General features: G+C 41.8%; 2 protein-coding genes across 8 annotated transcripts in view; one reads left to right on the forward strand and one right to left on the reverse strand.

Moving 5' to 3' along the window:
* The window catches only part of LOC306702024 (uncharacterized protein), a 272,978-nt gene extending 259,458 nt beyond the window's left edge, over positions 1-13,520 (reverse strand). For all 7 annotated transcript variants that reach the window (XM_079167510.1, XM_079167508.1, XM_079167513.1 and 4 more), the window contains exons 1-9: positions 13,391-13,520; positions 11,782-11,904; positions 7,899-8,115; positions 6,023-7,817; positions 5,749-5,922; positions 5,097-5,270; positions 3,685-3,858; positions 2,175-2,348; positions 264-437 (exon numbers count right to left, since the gene is read on the reverse strand). In XM_079167510.1, the coding sequence (XP_079023636.1) occupies positions 264-437; positions 2,175-2,348; positions 3,685-3,858; positions 5,097-5,270; positions 5,749-5,922; positions 6,023-7,817; positions 7,899-7,935 (2,702 nt within the window). In that variant the 5' untranslated portion in view covers positions 7,936-8,115; positions 11,782-11,904; positions 13,391-13,520. The remainder of the gene's footprint in view (positions 1-263; positions 438-2,174; positions 2,349-3,684; positions 3,859-5,096; positions 5,271-5,748; positions 5,923-6,022; positions 7,818-7,898; positions 8,116-11,781; positions 11,905-13,390) is intronic.
* A 1,710-nt stretch (positions 13,521-15,230) lies between these two features.
* Positions 15,231-18,102, forward strand: atox1 (antioxidant 1 copper chaperone). The gene is made up of 4 exons (XM_079167943.1): positions 15,231-15,350; positions 16,098-16,173; positions 17,044-17,192; positions 17,450-18,102. The coding sequence occupies exons 1-3, from the start codon at positions 15,345-15,347 to the stop codon at positions 17,166-17,168; spliced, it is 207 nt and encodes a 68-aa protein (XP_079024069.1). The 5' UTR covers positions 15,231-15,344; the 3' UTR covers positions 17,169-17,192; positions 17,450-18,102.
* The last annotated feature ends 5,967 nt before the right edge of the window (positions 18,103-24,069 follow it).

The following is a 24,069-nucleotide window of genomic DNA, read 5'->3' on the forward strand; positions in this document are numbered from 1 at the left end:
GGTCAGGGGGCCCCCTGACCCTTTGGGCCCCTGGGCCTGTGCCCGGTAGGCCTGTTCAGTAATCCATCCAACAGCAGCATGAAGCCAGACAAGTTGTACATTTCATGATTGTAGAGGATGACATGCAGACAACGAGGCAGCTGATGTGAAGTGGAATATATTACCAGAAAATGTATCACTTTATGGATCTATACGTAGATAAATCAAATAGAGTTATTGATGAAACATGAAGGTGCTGCACTAGCAGCAGACAGTGAACCCACCTCAGAGCCTCCAGTCTACAATGTCGACTCTCCAGAAAACCACTCAGCAGCTTCACTCCTGAACCCTCCAGGTAGTTGAAGCTCAGATCTAGTTTTCTCAGATGACAGGGGTTTGACTTCAGAGCTGAGCCCAGAGAAGAACAGCCTCCCTCTGTGATCTTACAGTCTGACAGACTGCAATCACACAAAACAACACACAGAGTTTCTTATATCGATACACAATGAATCATTATTTTCATCATCAACATGAGTGGCTTTCATTTTGGTTTCATGTTCTTTTGTAAACAGACATTTTGTGAAAATCCTGTCACTGTAAACACATTTAAAATCATTGATCAGTATTGATCCAGATTCTTCAGAGGGGATCAGAAAATACAATATTATTTATAAAATATATTGAAAAATACCAAATACTCTGAAAAAAATTCACCATCAGAGATGTTTAGGAAAATAACTGCTAAATTAATTTTTTTTTAAAGATGAAAAAGGTTTTGTTCTTTAAGTGTGATTCAATTAAACTATTTTTTAAAATGATGAACATTGAGTCTCAAGTAGAGAATGTAAAGTATATTTATCAAGTATAGTGTTTATCAAGTACCGTTCAAAAGTTTGGGGTCACTTAGAAATGTCCTTATTTCTCAAAGAAAAGCACTGTTTCTTTCAATGAAGATAACATTAAATTAATCAGAAATACACTCTATACATTGTTAATGTGGTTAATGACTATTCTAGGTGGAAACGTAATGAAATATCTACATAGGTGTATAGAGGCCCATTTCCAGCAACTATCACTCCAGTGTTCTAATCGCCTTAGAAGACTAATTGATGATTAGAAAACCCTTGAAAATAGTTACGCTGGTGAGAGAAGCTATAAAACTGGCCTTCCTTTGAGCTAGTTGAGTATCTGGAGCATCACATTTGTGGGTTCGATTATACTCTCAACATGGCCAAAAAAAGAGAACTTTCATGTGAAACTCGCCAGTCTATTCTTGTTCTTAGAAATGAAGCTATTCCATGCGAGAAATTGCGAAGAAACTGAAAATTGACACGAAATTATCTGGCTGACACCAAACTTTTGAACGGTAGTGTATATAGTATATTCAAGTAACGTTTTGTCTCTTTGTAGTCTTTGTGTCTCTTTGTAGTTGTGGTAGTGGGCGTGGTCTGTGCTCAGCTGCAGGAAGAGATCTGTGGGAGTGGTTCAGGGCAACAGAGCCAGGGTTAATTGGCACAGCTGTAACCGGTTGCTAATTATCCCTCATTCCTCTTCAGCAGTAGCAGGCTGGAGATCTGGTGGCCGGTGAGACACAGAGAGGAAGAGGAACACCAGCCCACGAGAGTCACACTGATTGATGCACACTGGCCTGTGTGCACTCCGAGGAGCCAGGCGGCAGGAGAGAGCGCACGGCAGTGTGAAATTTTGTTTAAGTTTGTAAATAAAATACGTTTGAGTAAACCTTAACTGCTGAAGACGGTGTGGTGTGTTGAGGACCCACGAGTAGCAAAGAGTCGGCTACACTGGAGCCTGAACCACTCCCACAGATCTCTCCGCTACAGCCGAGCACAGACCACACCCACTACCACAGTAGTCTTAATGTGTCTATTTGTAGTCTTTTAATGTGTCTTTGAGTGACATTTCGTAGGTAAAGGTCAGGGGGGCCCCTGACACTTTGGGCCCCTGGGCCTGTGCCCGGTAGGCCTGTTCAGTAATCCATCCAACAGCAGCATGAAGCCAGACAAGTTGTACATTTCATGATTGTAGAGGATGACATGCAGACAACGAGGCAGCTGATGTGAAGTGGAACATATTACCAGAAAATGTATCACTTCATGGATCTATACATAGATAAATCAAAGAGAGTTATTGATGAAACATGAAGGTGCTGCACTAGCAGCAGACAGTGAACCCACCACAGATTCTTCAGTCTACAATGTGGACTCTCCAGAAAACCACTCAGCAGCTTCACTCCTGAATCCTTCAGGTTGTTTTCACTCAGATCCAGTCTTCTCAGATGGGAGGGGTTTGACTTCAGAGCTGAGCCCAGAGAAGAACAGCCTTCCTCTGTGATCTTACAGTCTGGCAGACTGCAAACACACAAAACAACACACAGAGTGTCTTATATCGATACACAATGAATCATTATTTTCATCATAAACATGAGTGGCTTTCATTTTGGTTCCATCTTCTTTTGTAAACAGACATTTTGTGAAAATCATGTCACTGTAAAGACATTTAAAATCATTATTACAGTGAAACAAGTTATTCCAGTGTAGTAGATTGCTCTAACAAACTAAAAGCACGACTTAAACTGTCCTGGTTCCCTGAAAGCAGGTGGGCCAAAGGATGTTCATGTTGGTTGGACAAGACATCCAACACTTTGATCCCGAGCAGGATAGTGGCCAGTTCACCATTCACTTTACACCATTATTTCCAAACACATATTAGCAGAGACACTAGTAGACATTGTTGTCCCACAGTAACATGTTGGTAACACCACCATGAACTTGTATGCAGTAGATCACTTCAGACTTCAGAGCTGAGAGCAGAGAAGAACAGCTGACCTCTGACAAACTGCAGTAACTCAATCTGCATGAAGAAGAAATGATGAAGAGAAACAATCTGTTCATCATCAATCAGATGTGTTCATCTTTTAAATGTGTAACTCAACTTCACAAGGGTTTCCTGCAGCGTGGTAGCAGACGTGTAAAAGCAGCTTAAGTCAGGAGAATTCATGACTTGTTTCAAATATAATATGAACTTTCAGGACAAACTGATCACAAAGCAAATGTTCAAATGAACCTGGAGCACAACAGGTTGATGAAAGATGCTTTATAGAACTTTGAGACATTGTTACAAAATATATTGATGAGTATTGATCCAGATTCTACAGAGGATCAGAGAAATAAATTCAAAACGTTTTGAAAAAAGTTATTATCAGAAATGTTTTTTATTTTAAATATTACTTCAATAGTTATTTTCCTAAAGCTTAAGAAAAAAAAGTTTTTTATACGTGTGATTAAATTACATTTCCTTTTTTTATGATGAACATTGAGTCACTCAAGTATAGTATATTCAAGTAACTTTATGTCTCTTTGTAGTCTTTATGTGTCTCTTTGTAGTCTTTTTGTGTCTCATTGAGTGACATTTCGTAGGTAAAGGTCAGGGGGGCCCCTGACTCTTTGGGCCCCTGGGCCTGTGCCCGGTAGGCCTGTTCAGTAATCCATCCAACAGCAGGTTGAAGCCAGACAAGTTGTACATTTCATGATTGTAGAGGATGACATGCAGACAACGAGGCAGCTGATGTGAAGTGGAACATATTACCAGAAAATGTATCACTTCATGGATCTATACGTAGATAAATCAAAGAGAGTTATTGATGAAACATGAAGGTGCTGCACTAGCAGCAGACAGTGAACCCACCTCAGAGCCTCCAGTCTACAATGTGGACTCTCCAGAAAACCTCTCAGCAGCTTCACTCCTGAATCTTTCAGGTTGTTGAAGTTCAGATTCAGTTCTCTCAGATGGAAGGGGTTTGACTTCAGAGCTGAGCCCAGAGAAGAACAGCCTTCCTCTGTGATGTTACAGTCTGACAGACTGCAAACACACAAAACAACACACAGAGTTTCTTATATCAATACACAATGAATCATTATTTTCATCATCAACATGAGTGGCTTTCATTTTGGTTTCATCTTCTTTTGTAAACAGACATTTTATGAAAATCCTGTCACTGTAAAGACATTTAAAATCATTGATCAGTATTGATCCAGACTCTTCAGAGCGGATCAGAAAATAAAATATTAGTATTATTATTATTAAAATATATTGAAAAATACCAAATGGTTTTAAAAAGTCACCATCAGAAATGTTTCAAAAAAATTACTTTTGCAGTTTTTTTCCTAAAAATTCAAGAAAAGGTTTTGTTCTTTAAGTGTGATTAAATTAAACTCCTTTTTTAAATGATGAACTTTGAGTCCCAAGTATAGAATATATATAGTATATTCAAGTAACTTTGTGTCTTTTTGTAGTCTTTTTGTTTCTCTTCGTAGTCGTTTTGTGTCTCTATGTAGTTGTGGTAGTGGGCGTGGTCTGTGCTCAGCTGCAGGAAAAGATCTGTGGGAGTGGTTCAGGGGAACAGTGCCAGGGTTAATTGGCACAGCTGTAACCGGTTGCTATTTATCCCTCATTCCTCTTCAGCAGTAGCAGGCTGGAGCTCTGGTGGCCGGTGAGACACAGAGAGGAAGAGGAACACCAGCCCACGAGAGTCAGACTAATTGATGCACACTGGCCTGTGTGCGCTCCGAGGAGCCGGGCGGCAGGAGAGAGCGCACGGCAGTGTGAAGTTTTGTTTAAGTTTGTAAATAAAATACGTTTGAGTAAACCTTAACTGCTGAAGACGGTGTGGTGTGTTGAGGACCCACGAGTAACAAGGAGTCAGCTACACTGGAGCCTGAACCACTCCCACAGATCTCTCCCCTGCAGCCGAGCACACACAACGCCCACTACCACAGTAGTCATTATGTGTTTGTAGACTTTTTGTGTCTCTTTGAGTGACATTTCGTAGGTAAAGGTCAGGGGGGCCCCTGACACTTTGCGCCCCTGGGCCTGTGCCCGGTAGGCCTGTTCAGTAATCCATCCAACAGCAGCATGAAGCCAGACAAGTTGTACATTTCATGATTGTAGAGGATGACATGCAGACAACGAGGCAGCTGATGTGAAGTGGAACATATTACCAGAAAATGTATCACTTCATGGATCTATACATAGATAAATCAAAGAGAGTTATTGATGAAACATGAAGGTGCTGCACTAGCAGCAGACAGTGAACCTACTTCAGAGTCTTCAGTCTACAATGTGGACTCTCCAGAAAACCACTCAGCAGCTTCACTCCTGAATCCTTCAGGTTGTTTCCACTCAGATCCAGTTCTCTCAGATGGTAGGGGTTTGACTTCAGAGCTGAGCCCAGAGAAGAACAGCCTTCCTCTGTGATCTTACAGTGTGACAGACTGCAAACACACAAAACAACACACAGTTTCTTATATCGATACACAATGAATAATTATTATCATCATAAACATAAGTGGCTTTCATTTTGGTTTCATCTTCTTTTGTAAACAGACATTTTGTGAAAATCCTGTCACTGTAAAGACATTTAAAATTATTATTACAGTGAAATAAGTTATTCCAGTGTAGTAGATCGCTCTAACAAACTAAAAGCATGACTTAAACCGTCCTGGTTCCCTGAAAGCAGGTGGGCCAAAGGATGTTCATGTTGGTTGGACAAGACATCCAACACTTTGATCCCCAGCAGGATAGTGGCCAGTTCACCATTCAGTTTACACCATTATTTACAAACGCATATTAGCAGAGACACTAGCAGACATTGTTATCACACAGTAACATGTTGGTAACACCACCATGAACTTAGTAGATCCGACACTTAGACCACTTCGTCATCTTTGTAGTAAATCATCTGATCCTGACCTGAGAGTTAGAAGTGTACAATGTGGACTCGCCAGACCAGCAGAGAGCAGCTTCACTCCTGAGTCCTGCAGGTTGTTGTTACTCAGGTCCAGCTTTTTCAGACTAGAGGACTGGGAGCTGAGGACTGAGGACAGAGCTCCACAGCTTCTCTGTGAGAGATTACATCCACTCAGCCTAGGGAAGGAATAGGGATTAATACAAACAAAATGTTTAATCAAAGTCAAATATCAAACATATTTAGTAATGGTAATGTATCCGTAGTGTATCTGCCTACAGAGCTTTGTTGGAGGCTTTGACCACTGGCAGCAGCCTCAGAAGAGCCTTCTCTGAAGCAGAGTATTTTTTCAGGTCAAACACGTCCAGATGTTTTTGTGATGACAGTAAGATGAAGACCAGAGCTGACCACTGAGCAGGAGACAGTTTATCTGTGGAGAGACGTCCTGAACTCAGGGACTGTTGGATCTCCTCCACTAGAGAACCATCATTCAGTTCATTCAGACAGTGGAACAGATTGATGCTTTTCTCTGGAGACACATTCTCACTGATCTTCTTCTTGATGTACTTGACTGTTTCCTGATTGGTCTGTGAGCTACTTCCTGTCTGTGTCAGCAGACCTTGTAGGAGTTTCTGATTGGTCTCCAGTGAAAGACCCAGGAGGAAGCGGAGGAACATGTCCAGGTGTCCATTTGGACTCTGTAAGGCCTTGTCCACAGCACTCTGGTAGAGATGTGTTAGCTTAGGTTTTGCTCTAAACACTTTAGGCCAATGGGTACTTGGTTGTTTTTTTGCCATCAGGTTGACACCAGAGTTGATGAAGGTCAGATGGACATGAAGAGCAGCCAGAAACTCCTGAATACTCAGATGGACGAAGCAGAACACCTTGTCCTGGTACAGTTCACTCTCCTCCCTAAAGATCTCTGTGAACACTCCTGAGCACTTTGAGGCTGCTCTGATATCGATGCCACACTCTGTCAGGTCGGATTCATAGAAGATCAGGTTGCCTTTCTGCAGCTGATCAAAAGCCAGTTTTCCCAGAGACTCAATCATCTCCCTGCTCTCTGGACTCCAGTGTGGATCTGTCTCAGCTCCTCCATCATACTTGACCTTCTTCCGTTTGGACTGAACCACCAGGAAGTGGATGTACATCTCAGTCAGGGTCTTGGGCAGCTCTCCTCCCTTTCTGGTCTTCAACACCTCCTCCAGAACTCCAGCAGTGATCCAGCAGAAGACTGGGATGTGGCACATGATGTGGAGGCTTCGTGAGGTCTGGATGTGGGAGATGATCTTGTTGGCCTGTTCCTCATCACTTAATCTCTTCCTGAAGTACTTCTCCTTCTGTGGGTCAGTGAACCCTCTGACCTCTGTCACCATGTCAACACACTCAGGAGGGATCTGATTGGCTGCTGCAGGTCGTGTGGTTATCCAGAGGCGAGCAGAGGGAAGCAGTTTCCCCCTGAAGAGGTTTGTCAGCAGCACATCCACTGAGGTGGACTCTGTAACATCAGTCAGGACCTCATTGTTGTAGAAGTCCAGAGGAAGTCGACACTCATCGAGACCGTCAAAGATGAACACAACCAGGAACTCTTCAAACCTGCAGATTCCTGCTTCTTTGGTTTCACTGAAGAAGTGATGAACAAGTTCCACCAAGCTGAACTTTTTCTCTTTCACCACATTCAGCTCTCTGAAAGTGAATGGAAAGATGAACTGTATGTCCTGGTTGGCTCTGTCTTCAGCCCAGTCCAGAGTGAACTTCTGTGTTAAGACTGTTTTCCCAATGCCAGCCACTCCCTTTGTCATCACTGTTCTGATTGGTTCGTCTCCTCCAGGTGAGGCTTTAAAGATGTCTTCTTGTCTGATGGTTGTTTCTGGTTTGCTGGATGCTGCTTCAACCTGTCTGACCTCATGTTCACCACCACCCTCTGCAGTCCCTCCCTCTGTGATGTAGAGCTCTGTATAGATCTGATTCAGAAGGGTTTTGTTTCCTGCTTTAGCGATTCCCTCAGACACACTCTGGAACTTCTTCTTCAGGTTAGATTTGAGTTTACTTTTCCACAGTACAGGACTAGTTCCTGAAATGAAAGCAAATCATAGAATGGAATTAGTGAGTTGTTGTCTTCTATTTCATTTTAAAGTTTTTAAAATCATCTTACTGCGCTGCAGACAGTCAGCCAGCTCCTCCTGCTTCATTGTCTTCAGGATGTTTAGTGTGATCTTCAGAATTGCCTCCCTGCTGCTCCTCTTTTGCTCTTCCTTGTCACCGTCCAACACCTCCTCATTATCAGGGCATTCTGGGTAATCTGGACTCAGAACTTTTTGGAACTTCCTTAACTCCTTCTTCACAAAAGTGACAATGTTTTCTTCAAGCAGCTGAAACAGAAACATATTTAAATGTAAACCAACAAAAAATAACATCACACCTGTCCGTCATGGACTGAAAGACTATTGCTAACTGATGTGTTGTGGTTTATTCAGAGCATTGATACGTTTCTAGTTTGACAGTGTAGCTTTCAGTTTCTAACTTTCATCTTTCATCTAGATTTGGTAACTAAAACCAATATAACCCCTTCCTCATGGGAGTACTTTACTTTTTTTAACTTAACACATCAAGACCTAAAAAACACGACACAAACTGGACACCTCATGTTGCCAGACAAACAGTCTGAGAAATGATGAAGCTTTATATGAAGCTCTAGCGTAAGTTCAGTCAGGTCAGTTCATCAGCAGCTATCCATACAGCGGAGAAAACATCTTCCTCTCGTGTCCCTGCCTGGAAATCTCGCCGGTTACTCCGGGTCACTCTGTGCAGGTAACAACCTGATCGGCAGCGTGCAGTCTCTGGCTAAATCCAGCAAACTATCCATACAGGCCTCAGGGCCAAACATCCTTAAACTCACGGTCAGTGGTTCTCAGACTCTGGCAGCTCTCTACTCCAGATTTGATATAATCTGCATTGTGTGAGATATCTGGCGTTCTCGTGTCTGGGGCCAGCAACCGAAACACAAACGCCTCACTCTCATGCCTAAATCAGTCCTCAGCATTCCTCAGTGTGAGCATTCCTCTTCATGATTCATGTGATAGTATCACGCAGTTAGCGGGCACACAAGTCATCATCACAATAATTCATGGGGCAAGGAAAGTGCTCGCTCTGTATATGTGCCTTGCTCAGATTTTATATACACATGCATATAACCTGTGGTGGAGTTTTTGCATCACAGCTACGTCGCTGCTCACTGTCCTCTCTGATAACCTGTTTTTTCTGGTCATAGCTGAGCTCGACATTACATTCACGTCTTTCTGGTCACAATCATTCAAATCATCGAGTGTAGTTATTTTTTTGAATGTTATATTCTATTATATTTCGCCTCAGTGTGCGGCTCGTATTGTTTTCACCTTGTGAAAGTTTGCTTGTCTGTCTGAGGGCAGATTTGTCCCGGTAAAAGTGTCACAAATCTTTTCAAGTGTATAGTAGGATCACAAAAAAACAACAAACAGGCAGAGTCCAAAGATGTGTGCAGTCCGAGCAAGGCCGGAATGACCCATTGGCCCACCACACTTTACAGCCTGGCCTGATTTGGCGTCGTAGCGCCGCGATTGCATTGCAAGATGTCCTCCTGTTGATGTATTCTACTTTTTCATTCATTTTTTATTCATTGCATTCTTCTAGATGACTACTATTCATAGCTTTCTGCTAATTCCCTCTATCCGTCGTACTCTGGTAAGTGGGTCACTTTTAATGCATCGTGGTCTAATGCGATCTCATACACTGGTCTAAAGCAGGGGTCTCAAACTCATTTGCACTCTGGGCCACATCAGCATCATGGTTTCCCTCAAAGGGCCGGTTGTAAATGTAAGACTGTGTAAATGTAACTACTCCTAACATATTGTTAAATAACCTTCTCTGCATTTGATTATCGTTTATTCAAGTGTAAAAATATTGTACATGCAGTTATTTAAATGTAAAAATATATTTAAGCACATTTCTGTTATTATAACTTAGACCCTTTTAATTTAGGGTTAAGAAACCCACATTACTCTATCAAACTTTTAAAGAAAATAGCAAAGACAAATATCAAACACAAGTTATTACAATAACTTTGTTCAAAGCTTAAAATCCTTTCAAGGGTGCGTTTGCACAATCCCACGTGAAGTATTTCATGTGTTGTAAAGCCACGTTTAAAGTCGTCTTCAATGTACTCACAATACATTTCCATGTCAAATGTAACCTATGAAGAGCTGCTTCTATGACTGTGTGTTTAAGTATCTCATAACTTTGACTTTCTATCTCATAATTTCGACTATGGGGATATTTTTATTATCAAGTCTAACTTAATTTTTTATTTAATTTTTTTAAACTTTTTTTTTTTTGCTGGCGGATTCGCGGGCCACATAAAATGACGTGGCGGGCCTTGAGTTTGAGACCCCTAATGTGACCTCATACTGTTGTCCTGTCATGTGTTGGATGCTGCTATTTAACCCTGTCCTGTCCTGTCTTGTCTAGGTCTCACCGTAAAATAGGTTTTAATTGCAGTGTGCGTCTTCCTAGTTCAGGGGTCGGCAACCTTTACTATCCAAAGAGCCATTTTATCCCATTTTCCACCAAATAAAATCCGTCTGGAGCCGCAAAAGCTATTTTACATTACATTACATTACAGTAATTTATCTATGCTATCATATCATCAGCTATGCTATCATACTGTAGGCACAGCTACGGGAGCAATTTTCTCAGTATTTGATATCACAGCTCATAAAGTTGTCTACATAGTTATATTACATATACAAAAACTATAGTTTGTTGTATTTATGAATTGATAGAACATGAATAAAGACAATTCTTGACATTTTATTGCTATTTTACCTGCTATAACAAAAACTTGCTCAGTTTGCGGCAGCAGTTGAGGAATCGCTCTTTTTCGCTCATCTCCAGCGTGATACTTTTCAGCAAATGCTGTTTGTTCTGGAAGCGTCTTTCAACATTACATTGTTTTGTTTGCAAATGTCTCGCCACATATCAAGCATACAGGTAAGCCAGCATCGTTGGCAGTGAAAGCAAATGAATACGTCCACGCAGAATTAAACTCTCTATTTTCCTCCGTGACTTTTATTTTTTGGATTTATCCATAGATAGATTACCGAGGGCGGGTCTGCTAATCATGATTAGCCACCTGCAGGGAAAGACGCTTGACAGCGACGTAATGTGACGCACAATTTAGTTGACAAAAAAAAAAAACTGTATCCGTCCCTATTGAATAAACCATGAATAAATAAATAGTAATTTTACAAACTAAAACTATACACAAACTTTTTTTTTTTTACAGTGAAATCATCGTAGCGTGTAATACAGTTTTACTGCTGCTGTTCCTTTTCAAGTAACAAGTCCCCGAATATCAATGCAGAGCGTCAGTGAACAGATTTAAAGCAGTAGTGTGTTGTGTTCACGTGAACGGAGCGTGAAGCATTTAACGGTGAGTCACGGCGAGCGGAGGAACCGAGGAACTTCAGAAGCTCCCGGCGTCATTTAAGTCGCACATTTGGGAGCATTTTGTCTTCCCTGTAACTTATAATGACGGGATAAGGGTGGTGGACAAAAGCCGTTACGGTATGTAGGCGTTGTTTTAAAGAGAAAGACACGACAACGGCTGACTGTGACGGTTCGCTTCATCACGGCGGAGTGATTCATAGTGCGGTGCTGTAGACACGCCCCCGCTGGAGTCTGAGCTGAAGGTGTTTCTGGTGAACCTGCATGATGTCATCTGATTTCACCAAAATCCGACCCGGTGGCTGGGATGACGAGCATTAAGAATAACTCTATAGAAACAGACCATCTTCTCTCTGATGGTGGTCTGATAGAGGATCAGGACTAAACTGAGACTGGTTCAGGACCAGTTAAACGTTCCTCACTGTAACTTTAGTACTACGCAGCCTTTTTCCTGAAGAAAGAGGACTAAAAGTGATTTGGAGTGAGAGCGGCCTCTGATCATGTTCACAACCATCCTAAGCGTGCAGGAGTGAAAGTATCACAGATGCTTTCCATACCTTATGAAGCTCCTTTCTGTTATCGGCTGAGCTTCTTTGAAATCAGGAGGGGGACGCATAGACCGTACGCTCTTCAAGCTCACACAGCTGGATTCAGGAGAGTCTGAGTTCTGCTTCTTGAACCTGATTGAAAGAAGAATAAAGAACTTTAAAAAAGCCAGTTCACATTCTTCCCAAAGATGGAAAATGTAGGCTGCTGTAAACAACCAGGGTGTGACGTCGTCACACCCTCATCACTTCAGAGTCCAAGTCTAAAATAAAACCAGTGTGACGTCAAAACCTGTCCAACAGGTGGTAGATGTCAGCCTATCAGAGGTGTTTGTATTTCCTCATTCCTCTCCCTCACCTGTAGCTGATTCATGTTGTGTTGTTGAGTGTTGGAGACGGTTATTGTAATGTGTATTATGCTTTCTTAAATCAAGTCAAGTCTTCACTGAGTCCTTCCTTTCCTTTAGAACACGTCCTCACAGCGAGCCAATCAGACAAATCACAGGTGAGGTGATGTAGTTCTCCTCTCTGTCCACTAGATGATGCTAACTAACCATCTAAAGAGATAAAGATCAGCTCAGTTCACAAAGATTTAATGAAGCAGCAGCAACTTGGATCACATGCATGTCTCACTGATGAGACACAATGTGACGTTTACATGTATTTATTTATAAAAGTGTTATTTTGAAGAAGATTTGGTGAAACATGTTCATCAATCACATTCTTCTATCATGATTTATAACCTACATGTAACATTTCTGAGCAGCAGCTTATAAAAGTTTACAGTCAAAACAATCAGTGTGAACCCGTCAAATAAGCAGAAGATCACATGACGATGAAGAAGTAGAAGAAACATGTGAACATCTCATGTTATCACCAACAGACCATCAAACTGAAGGACTCGGATCAAACTCAGTGCTCCTGTTTCAAACACAAAGTCCAGCTCACATGAGACACTGGAGACACTCTGGATGTTGGATCTGATCCTGGAGCAGTGTCCTTAAAGACATGACATTAAGCTCTGATACACACTCTCTACATGCATATCAACGGATCAGCAGTATGCATCGTGTTCACTCAATTTAAATGATGGAGCTCAAAGTCACAGAGCACAAGTTCACCTCAGGGGGCTTCACCACCGCGCTGCAGCGCTCAAAGAGTTAAAGTGACATGTTACAGGGTATTATAGTGTTTTCACTGTCACTACACCATCAGACACACAGGTCCTCTAGGACGAGTTTTGTCCTCTGGGACAGTTGAGACATGAACTGAGCAAACAGGACTCCACTAGTGACACCAAGTGTGTGTCTGGGTTGTTATTAAGATGGGTGTGTTGTGAACATTCAGAGTGTTGACAGTTAAAAATAACTCAGCTTGATCCAACCTGTCAGACCAGTTCAGACACTCAGATTACAAACTTCTGTTGAAACTTCTTGAGAAACATGAACATTATATTTCTAAAGATCATTGTTCTTTATCTCAGAGAGAAACTCTACTGCATATAACAAATATATCTTTAGAAACATCGTTCTATTCTCCAGTTAAACAGAGAAACAACAGAAAGAGATCAAAGTGATCCTGATGATCAAACATGTACAGATTCATCTGGTAGGTTTCTCACCTGCTGAACTCACTTCAGGTCAGTTTACAGACACGTCCACCTTCATGTGGAGGAAACACTGGAGAGAAGAAGCTGCTCATGTCCTCCTGTCAGTCCTGGTGTCTGTGTCCATTTGATCTGAGGACGCCGTTACACCCTCATCACTTCAGAGTCCAAGTCTAAAATAAAACCAGTGTGACGTCAAAACCTGTCCAACAGGTGGTAGATGTCAGCCTATCAGAGGTGTTTGTATTTCCTCATTCCTCTCCCTCACCTGTAGCTGATTCATGTTGTGTTGTTGAGTGTTGGAGACGGTTATTGTAATGTGTATTATGCTTTCTTAAATCAAGTCCAGTTGTCACTGAGTCCTTCCTTTAGTCTCAGTCAGCAGTAACTCCTCAGAGCAAAGGGCCTCCAGATCAACTTGTGACCACACTGCACGTTTACCACGGAGCACTCTGTGTACTTCAGAGCAGAGCAGAGCCACATAGCATCACAATGTGTAATACATGGTGGGCACACTCAAGAAGAAACCGAGCCAAGGTTTAGAGAGGCCATCGGCTTTCCACACAATATACAGTTTTAAGGACGACCATTCAACCTGGTCAACGAGCTGGACACTAATAGTGCCATCATGTATTACATAGTGTGATGCTATGTGAGTCAAATTAAATGTGATTATGTTTTTTACTTATTAAACTCAAATGAACTCAACTGTTTGACATCTCTGTGTTCTTGGCTGGTTAAACTTTTCATTTTATGTCTTATCTTTTATTGTTTGCTCTGATGTATTTTGTCCACATTGTGTATCTTAACCTCATGACGACATCACAAACATTTGCCTCATTAACACGTTTTGAATTGTCAGATTTTAAAAAGGCGCCATTTGTTTCAGTAACAGCTATATTCTGCTCTGCTGTGAAGTCCACAGAGTGCTCCGTGGTAAACGTGCAGTGTGGTCACAAGTTGATCTGGAGACTGCTGACTGAGTTGTATGTAGTTTATGTTTAACCTACAAGACAACACAGTAGCTGATGGTGGTGTAGAGGGAGTGATTCTGATATGATTTTTTTTTACCAACTTTATTGTTTCAAAGGAAGAGCAACGAGCTCTCTTCCTGTTTCAACATGAACAACAAGCGACGTTTCAAACTCCAGTGGACTCGTTTCCTCAAAAGACTCCAACGTGGAATCCGGTCTGTTTTGACCAAAGACTGTAAATGAGAAGGTTTGACGTTGTAATGCAAAACTAAACAATGCGGCATTCACGAGGACAGCTACGTGTTCTCTTCCTGGTTTCAACAGCTGCCGTAACTACGACAACAACAGACGCGGTTGAAAGTCACCAGTTAACATGGTCCCTTGTTAAACCGTAACACCGGACTACATTGAGGCGTTTAGTGTCAACGCAGTTTGTCTTTTCGTTTATTCTGTCTTCTAGTACAACTTACTCGAGCAATTAAGAGAACATAAACTAAATACAACTAAAGGGGTTTGAAATGTGAAGTAAATAGAAAAAGTAAAGTCACCCGGAAGATAGCTTGCTGTGCATCAAGTTAGCGTAAATTAGCAAAAATAAAAGCAGCGATGAGACTGGCTTACTTCCGTAATAAAATAAAACAAAACTTTATTTAATCTTTTTAGTCTATATTGACGTTATCAATTACGTAATTACGTTACATTATATATAAAATATTATTTATTTTTTTAATATTTATATTTATTATTTATTATAAATAAATGTATATAAATATATGTATATGTACGCCCTTTCAAATTCTCCATTGCCCCCAAAAACGTTGCAATATAAAAATATGTCCGGTCTCCTTTATTTATTTATTTTTCATACCGGATATCCGGTTTCTACGTTAATCAACGTCAGTTTCTCCCCAGTTGTGGAGGTTTTTTTGGAGCAACGTTTACTTGTCAGTCAGAGGCGAAAGTCCACAGCTGGGTTGCAGCACATCACTACAAACATGACCGTGAGTTGTTACCGTTACTTTAGTTTTAATTTACTTTTGGTGTGAAGTTAACTCAGCACTTCCTGTCCGCGTTGCTTTATAGCGTTCAAGCTAGCTAACGCTAGCTATCGAAGCCCATTTAGTTAGCGTTAGCTTGTAAGTTAACGTTCGATTATGTTCGTCACGTGATTGAGCAAACACGTGACTGGAGCAGCTCGTATGTATCGTCACATGCTGAACCTGAAATATGGGTTTCGATGAATTTAATGATGAATATGATAATAAAGTAGTCATTACATAAACTGCAACACATTAAGCTAACAGCACATTATATATATATATATATATATATATATATATATATATATATATATATATATATATATATATATACATACACACACACATATATATATATATATATATATATATATATATATATATATATATATATATATATATATATATGTGTGTGTGTATGTATATATATATATATGTGTGTGTGTGTATGTATATATGTATGTATGTATATATATATATATATGTGTGTGTGTATGTATATATGTATGTATGTATATATAGAAATATATATATATATATATATATATATATAAATATGTATGTATATATTTATATTTATTTATGTAGATTTATATGCATATGTATTTATGTATATATATTTTTATTTATTTTTATTCATTTATTTTATATAACCATTTATTCAGAACGTCCATGTTCTTGAGTCAAAGGTGTCTCTGTCTCCAACAGAAGCATGAGTTCGAGGTGGCGATGACGTGTGAGGGATGCTCCGGAGCTGTGACCAGAATCCTCAACAAACTGGAAGGTGAGACAGACGGCTGTCCTCCGTCTCATCCTGCAAGGGAAACGATAGAGATCGTCAATATGTATATCAATGTGCGTGTTGAGGCGTTTATATTAGCCGTGCATGCTATCCACTTATACTGGGGTGTGTGCGCCCCTCAGAGCCCAACTACATCAGCGTTTAACACCTTTAATAACACAATACCTCCTTCTCATGATAACAAGTGTGTCTTGAAGCCAAAAGCACTTTAAAGTAAGTGTGAGGAGAGTCAAGAAGAAACACCTATAAACTACATTTATTGCTGTTCAAACACCTTATTTAAAGAAGTATGTTCTGAATATTTACTGGAATAATCAGCGATAGAGTATTTCACTGTAGAAGCTGCCTTATCTGGGCTTGTTATGCTGAAAGACGGATGTAAACCTCAGTGCGTCGTGTGCTCCCCTCCTGCCTCGCTGTGTAACGTTAACGTTAAATGAATGAAGCTGAATCTCTCTCCTCTCTCAGAGAATCCAGTAGAAGCCAAAGCTCACGTTGAAATCTTTTAAAGGCCGCCTGCATCACACCTCATGACTTCTCTGTCTGTGACTGTGGACTCGGGCCAACAAGTCACCTGATGCAGAGGAATTAAAGAAACAAGTTTTATTTGGCTCGGTCGTTAAAATGCAGAGAGACTCGTTTCTGTTCAGATCCTCTTAACTCTGCCAGATCTCAGCCATGCATGACGAGGTGAATTTGGTTTCCTTTTGTTGGAGAACTGGAGAAATATAACTCACAACCCACTTTAGAAGCAAAGCGTCTTTCGGCGAGTCTTAAGCGCGCTGCGCGGCGTCTCCCGCGCTGCTGCTGCTGCTTCCTGGAGTGAAACAAAGTGCGTCTCTGTCCTCTCAGATGTGAAGTTTGAGATCGACCTGCCGAAGAAGCTCGTCTGGATCGAGTCCGACAGAGACGTGGAGTTTCTCACGGACAAGCTGAAGAAGTGCGGGAAGGAGGTCAAGTACAACGGCACCAAATGAAGGAGGATCTGCTTCACGGAGCAGGTGATTCATGATTATGATCTCCATACACTAACTGTAAATCCGTAGCTTTCAGTCTTATTACTTATATTAGATGTAGTGTCCTTTAGAAATAGTTTTGCATGAATCTGATGGCAATAAAGATGTAAAGATGTAAAGAAATGAGTTATTGATTTCTCTCAACAGCTGTAAATACAAACTGAGCGTATTAATCCTTTTATTTATGATGGATTTACAGCTATAATCAGCTGACTTGCTCCATCTCTCTGTGTTTTCTTTAGGAAATCATGGCTGCTGATGCAAAATGAAGATTTATGCTGGAATTGAAGTTCTTAACCTGTCAGCCCCCCCCCCCCCCCCTTTAGATGCCAACATAAAGCAGATCTCCTCTCACTGTTGTGATGTTACTCTACTCTACATCCTCTCCTTCAGCCCGTCTCCCACGTGCCACGCCTCTCTTCAGCACACACAGCTGTGTTTTGAGAAAGAACTTCTTCATGTTTTTGTGTTTGGTTGGTTCTGTTCATTAGCTGGTTAGCAGACGGGGAACTCCAGCTGTGTAGAATACAAACATCAGGACGTAAAAGCTGCAAAAACCAACGCGAGCAAACGTCCTGAGACACGATTAAAGTTTACATTCCGAGGTTTGTAAAACATTCTGCGTCAGTAGATGTGCACCGAGGACTCCTGCTTCCTGTTCGCTGCATCACACTTTCACACTAATCTACTCAAACCACAGGTCACATACATCATGCTGATTGTTCACTAACTCATCTTTGTTGTATTATTAACGTGAAGCCCGTGTGGTTATTAACTCTTTTCTGTTACTCTGTGATAAAGATCCTCCCTACGCCGGGCTTTACTGTCTTCATGTTGTGTTCATGGGAAATAAAATCACTTCTGCCTCTCTCTGTCTACGGTTTGATTCCCTATTCTATAGCTGTACTAGGACTCATACATATGTTAATGATGCTGATAATAAACATGATGTTTGGAGCATTTATTATGAACTGAGTTAAGTTGGTGTCTGTGTGCATGTTCATCTGAACACTAAATGAGAGGCTGAGCTTCATGTTTCATCAGCAGATCAAAGGTCACAGGTAGCTCGGTATGTAAACATGTATTGTGTTGCATCAGATCAGCACGTTTGCATGTTCAAGGTAACATCTTCCTCCCAAAATATGAAGTGAAAGAAACAAAACAGAAGTGGATTTAAAGATTGTAACTGAAGTAGAAGGTCACAGGTCAAGGAAAGGGACTATATGGGGGGACAATATGCAGACAAAACACACCTTTAGGTTTTTTTACCATCTCGTCTGTTTGCATCTGTGGATACAAATCATAAATGGAAAAAACGGGCAGCGGCTGTAGTTTCCCCCCAGATCTCTCTCTCTCGCTCTCTCGCTCTCGCTCTCGCTCTCTCTCTCTCTCTCTCTCTCTCTCTCTCTCTCTCTCTCTCTCTCTCTCTCTCTCTCTCTCTCTCTCTCTCTCTCCCTCCTGCAGGAGTGAAGATGTTCAGGTTGCACAATAACTCGATGGTTTGACCACCAGGAGGCGCTGTGAGATCAACATGTGCTCACTTTGATGAGAGCTTTTCATTGTTTTTGTTTCCTGCAGCCTCTTCCAGCTTCCCTGAAGAGCTCAGAGCGGTCTTTGTGATTCCGGGTAAGTTGTTTACTTACTGCACCTTTCAAATGCATACATTTAGTTTTGATGGACGATGATATTTAGTTTGTACATTACAACCAATGGATTTATTCACAGTTTGTCGTTCTTTATAGATGAGGATATAACTTATTGATAAGAGGTTTTGAGGGTCATGAGGTCACGTTTTGAGTAAAGTGAGTTATGAATAAACAACACCACGATGATACAAAGAGAAGATTTTCACATCCTTCCATCCAAATGTTCTTACTAATGGCTCATAATCTATAAATGCTTTCTAAAAAAGCCATAACCTACTGAATAATCTGCATCAATGCAGCTGATCCAACCGCCCTCACAGATGCAATCCATGAAGCTGAAGTCCGATGAATCATAATGAATCTCCACAAACAGAATGACGACGCGGTGGATGACGGATGCTCACCAGCCAGGCTGCAGACGCGCTGCAGAGGGCAAAGAGTCCCTCGCTGGCCCCCTCAGTCAGTCTGAACCAGCCACTGAGGCGAACAGAGGCTCATTGTGTGCAACACAAACTCCAGATAACAAGGTTGTCAGTACAGTCACTGGATTCCTCATATTACCCTCCCACACACACACACACACACACATAAACAGTGTCTTCACATAATCCACAGAAAGCTGCTGCGACTGAGACTAACTCCACTATGAAAACTAAAATGTTGAGTGCATGCGTCTGAGCTTTCATCAAATCTGTGCACAATGTATTTACATATCCTGAAGAAAAGTTTTTACATTTGGCCTTTTATTTGGCCAAAGGTGGTGTCTGCGTTATGGGTACCTGATGGTCTCGGGCTGTTTATCACAGGTGACCCGACCACATCCCGTCCCGACGCCTTCGGTGATGAACCGGAGCGCCGACTGTGAGGCGGACGGCGGATTGATGCCCGTGATTTAGGAATCACGTGTTCACCCGTCATCTGTAGTGTTCACATGTGGAGATCATGATTGGAAGATCAGCTCTACGTTGGACTTGTATCAGTCTACAGATGCATTTTAAAAACTCTCTCACACACACACACACACACACACTCTGTCCTCAGCTGACCAGTAACAGCTAATATATGAGTCTGTGGGGGGGGGGGGGGGGGGGTAGTCAGGGCTGTCAGATCCTGTCCTGTGTGCCAAAACAAACACACCCATCACCAGGAGGCTGCAGCCAGTCGGGGAAAATGTGCAGTTGGACTGACGAGAGCAAACAGTCAGCCGACGCTGCGGCTTCCCGTCTCTCTGGGAGTCTCTGCCGTATATATATCTGCTCTCTGTTTGGTGGGACTTCATCGCCCCGTTCTGGTGGAAATAAGTGTATCAACATCCATTTGCTCTTACACGACTTCTACTTTAGATCTGATACTCTATGTGCAACCCAGCTGATCCGTACCGTCAACCTGTTTTTCTATTTGCACCTTATTGTTACGTTAGACTTAAACACTCTTCCCACTTTGTATTGCAACTGCTGCACAGCAATTCCCCTCAGATATATGATGTTTTATTTCATGTTGTCATATCTTAAATCTAAAGTATGTGTTTGAGAAAAACATCTTTTATTTAAGGAGATAATAAGTCAGTGACAGGTAACGCACGATCGCTCCATATCCTCATTATCAGTCCTCATCATCATCCCATAAGACGCTCTGTTACTGTGAGTAAATGGAAGGACAGGAAGTGACCGAGTGTTCTTCCTCTCGGCAAAGACGCTCCGATCGGCAGCTCATTTCTATGCATCAACATTCATGAAGTGCTTTGTGTTGAACATGTGTGGTTGGATGTGTGCGTGCAGAGGGCGGGATGTGAGGCTGAACCAGATTCATAAAAGGAAATAGCTCACCGGCAGGCGTACGTAAGGTTTTATGAATCGGAATTATGTTTTGGTGCATTTCCTCCTTTGAACTGAGAAATAAGTTCTTATTGCTGCTTTTTCCCCCCAAAACATTTAGCCTAATAAATAACTTCCAGTCAAACGAGATGATCATATTCTGGGTTATAAAATAATGATTTCACGATCGCAATATCAATAAGTGCAGACTTAAATAATGAATACATAATATAAACGCATTATCCCAGTAGAGATGGACACAGTGCACCTCATAAAGACAGAATGCAGGTAGTTCTTCATGTTCATGCGTTTGTTAGCATGCTACCTGCATGTTGACGTGTCTGTGATTTTGATCAAACTGCATGTCCTGATATGAACCAGAAGTGTAAGTTGTCCCGTCATAACAGGCGCAACAAAACTAACAAACACGTGAGTGGAGGAGACGTCAATCAAACAACAAACCCACACAAGGCCCGTTAAAGGCAGACCGGGTTAAATCAGCACCACCAGGTGTAGCGCAGGCTGTGCTGCTCCTTTTTGCCTCCAGCTCTGCAGAAACACGACGACGACGTCGAGACACGTTCAGCGAAAAAACCAACAGCATGATGCCATGCGGCTTTTCTTTCCAGCGGCCTTGTTTTGGCGAGCGCGAAGGTGATTCCAGCTTTGATTTGCATTCCAAAATTGAAAGAGTGCCCGGATCTGGATCAGATAGTTCCCAGTAAAGAGTGCCCAGGACAGATCAGATGGGAATGTGATATGAACGATCTGGAATTCCTTCTATCGATTACGATCTCGTCTTCGTTAGTCGCCTGCAAAAGAGACGCATGTACCGACACAAAACACACGATAGGAAAGAGACACATCAAGCCTGAAAAAACACCAGATAAATGCAGATATAGCTGCCCCCTCAGAACACATGCGCCTCAACTAAAACACATACACTGTGTGTGGTTTTATCTGAATTAAGAGTAAAAGGTTGTTGTCGGCAGACTTCGCTGCAGCAGCCAAGAAGAAACCCTAACAAGGCTGCAGCGGCCAAAGACACCACAAGGAAAGATTCATTACGATAATAAGTCGCCTTTAACGTCAGGTTTCGCTCCGGGCCGATACTGCACAGTCATAATTGATGCGTCAGCACTCTCTGAGCCTCCTAAATGGTGTAAATGTGATTCCCTCACGCTGGACTTCATTTCTGTTCTCTGTGCACGCTGGACTCCAATATTGTGACATTTTGGCGTCGTGTTGGCGTTTAGCTGTGTGCTTCTGCTGACGGAGATTAAAAGCTCAGATTGCTATTTAGTGTTTTTTTTTTTTGCTGAACACGCAGAGAAGCGTGTATGAACCTGGAAGGAACACAAGAGAAGGCAGGAAAACTCTTAAAACGATCCCTCCCTCCAAAAACTCCCTGACTGTCTGAGGCCGGCATATTTCACAAGATATCTGAGGCAATGGCAGACGTTGTTACAACGTTAAACTGGTCAAAATAACAAAAGCAGTTTGACATTTTGAGAAAGATTGATACCACTCTCATGTTTGTGTGCCAAACATGGAGGAAGAGCCAGAGAACAGTTAGCCTAGCTTAGCATAGAGACTGAAAGCAGGGGGAAACAGCTAGCCTGTCTGAAGGCATTAACTCATTAAAGGAGCTGTATTTAACACTATGAACAGTAATATAGCAGCAAAAAACGATTAATTAAAAATATGTAACGTCGGCCGCTGTTCTGCACTGCTCTCATATGGCGGTTATAGTTGATAACAGCGTCCAAACTGACATCGTCGTCATATATAGTACCCCCCCCCCCCCCCCCCCCCCCCCCCAGTTCCCCCTCAGGTAAACACTGTTAACACTTTTTCCGTAGTTTGCACTGTTAGCGCTGTTAGCATCGTTGGCTATGAGCTGCTCGACATGTTGCGATCAAAATGCTCCCAATCTCGGATCCTGCGCGTGATTCTCCGTAACACCACAACTTGTCTTCTTTAAACGTCCATTTTTGTTTTTTTATGTATTCATGTTCACTCACTCCGTCACGGCTTCCCTCTGCTGCCACCTTTAGGGAAAACTTTGTACTTCTTGTCTCACTGGTGGTAAAACTGGGAATTTAGCAACGTTTTTCTTTCCTCCAGTTCCTCCCTCTTCTTTAATTAAAGAACATGAAAAGGTACTAAACTCTTAACCCTGAACACAATAAAAGCTTAAAATTACCAGAATAACACAATAAATCTCTCACTTTTCCTATAATTGTGCAATTAATGCCATGTATTTGACCTAAACCGTGATCATTTCTGTAAGCGCAGACTGAGGAGCATTAAGGGCTTCACTTTGTTCAGTAGTTTTAATATGTTGTAATATAAAATGTGAGGGCCTCTACGTGAACGTGTTCTCCGAGAAATGAGACGAAGATGAAATAAAGGGTTTGTTTTATGTGCTGAGAGCTGAAAGCACTTTTTACTGCACCGCCTGCAGTCCCAGCCTCTACCTCCACGTGTGTGTGTGTGTGTGTGTGTGTGTGTGTGTGTGTGTGTGTGTGTGTGTGTGTGTGTGTGTGTGTGTGTGTGTCAGAACACTGTGTCCGAGCTGCAGTTTACACGTCACCAAACTGTCTGCAGCTGCTGCTTTGACTCGGAGTTTCATCCTGTTTCTACCCAGAAAACGTGTCTGACAGGATGATTTATACTTCCCATCACTCTTCCAGCTCTTCATTGAACCTTTAAGATGTTTACACTGAGTGAGATGTTTAAACTGAAAGCTCGCATGTTCTTTTATGGCTGCACTTTTCCCTCAGACGTCTTTGTGCATCATAAACACATTGTTAAAACCTAACATATTCAGCATCTTTGGAGACTCCAAGCTGTACCTGGTGTGGTGTGACCGAACCAACCGACCGAACCACGCGCAGCGATAACACGCTCATGTCCTCACCTGGACAGATTTTGTCTGACCTCATATTTATTTTCGGACGCCCACTGCGGACGCCAGCGTGTCCTCTACGAATCCCTACAAACCTGGACCGAAGGCAGTGAGCTCATCTGCTGTGCTGTGTGTCGGTGTAATTACAGCCTGAAACCGTCCACCGTGGTTCGGTCTCTGTGTGGCGGCGCAGACGTTCTGTTTTCAGGAACGTCTAAATCACAGACTTCCCTCGAACGCACCAACAGTTCACTCTGTCACGTTTTAGGCATCCAGTTAAGATACGCGTGTTACAAGCAAACAACTTCAGCACTGTATTAATACTTGTACACTGATTATATAGGAGATGCTTTACTTCTTCTTGTATTTATTCTGCATACTGTGCAGAGCTCTTTAAAAACAATTTAAATGTTTTTAATAGAAGTATTAAATTATGCCTAAAAGTATTTTTTTCAAAGTCAATTAACAGGTTTTACTACATGATTAAATTA

The sequence above is a fragment of the Pholis gunnellus genome (genome assembly GCF_910591455.1).
Source record: "Pholis gunnellus genome assembly, chromosome: 10".
Lineage (NCBI taxonomy): Eukaryota > Metazoa > Chordata > Actinopteri > Perciformes > Pholidae > Pholis > Pholis gunnellus.

What these genes read in the sequence shown, in the direction of transcription:
- atox1 (XM_079167943.1), top strand. An exon ending in AATCCTCAACAAACTGGAAG is followed by an intron (nt 16,174 to 17,043) that starts GTGAGACAGACG and finishes CTGTCCTCTCAG; the next exon opens with ATGTGAAGTTTGAGATCGAC.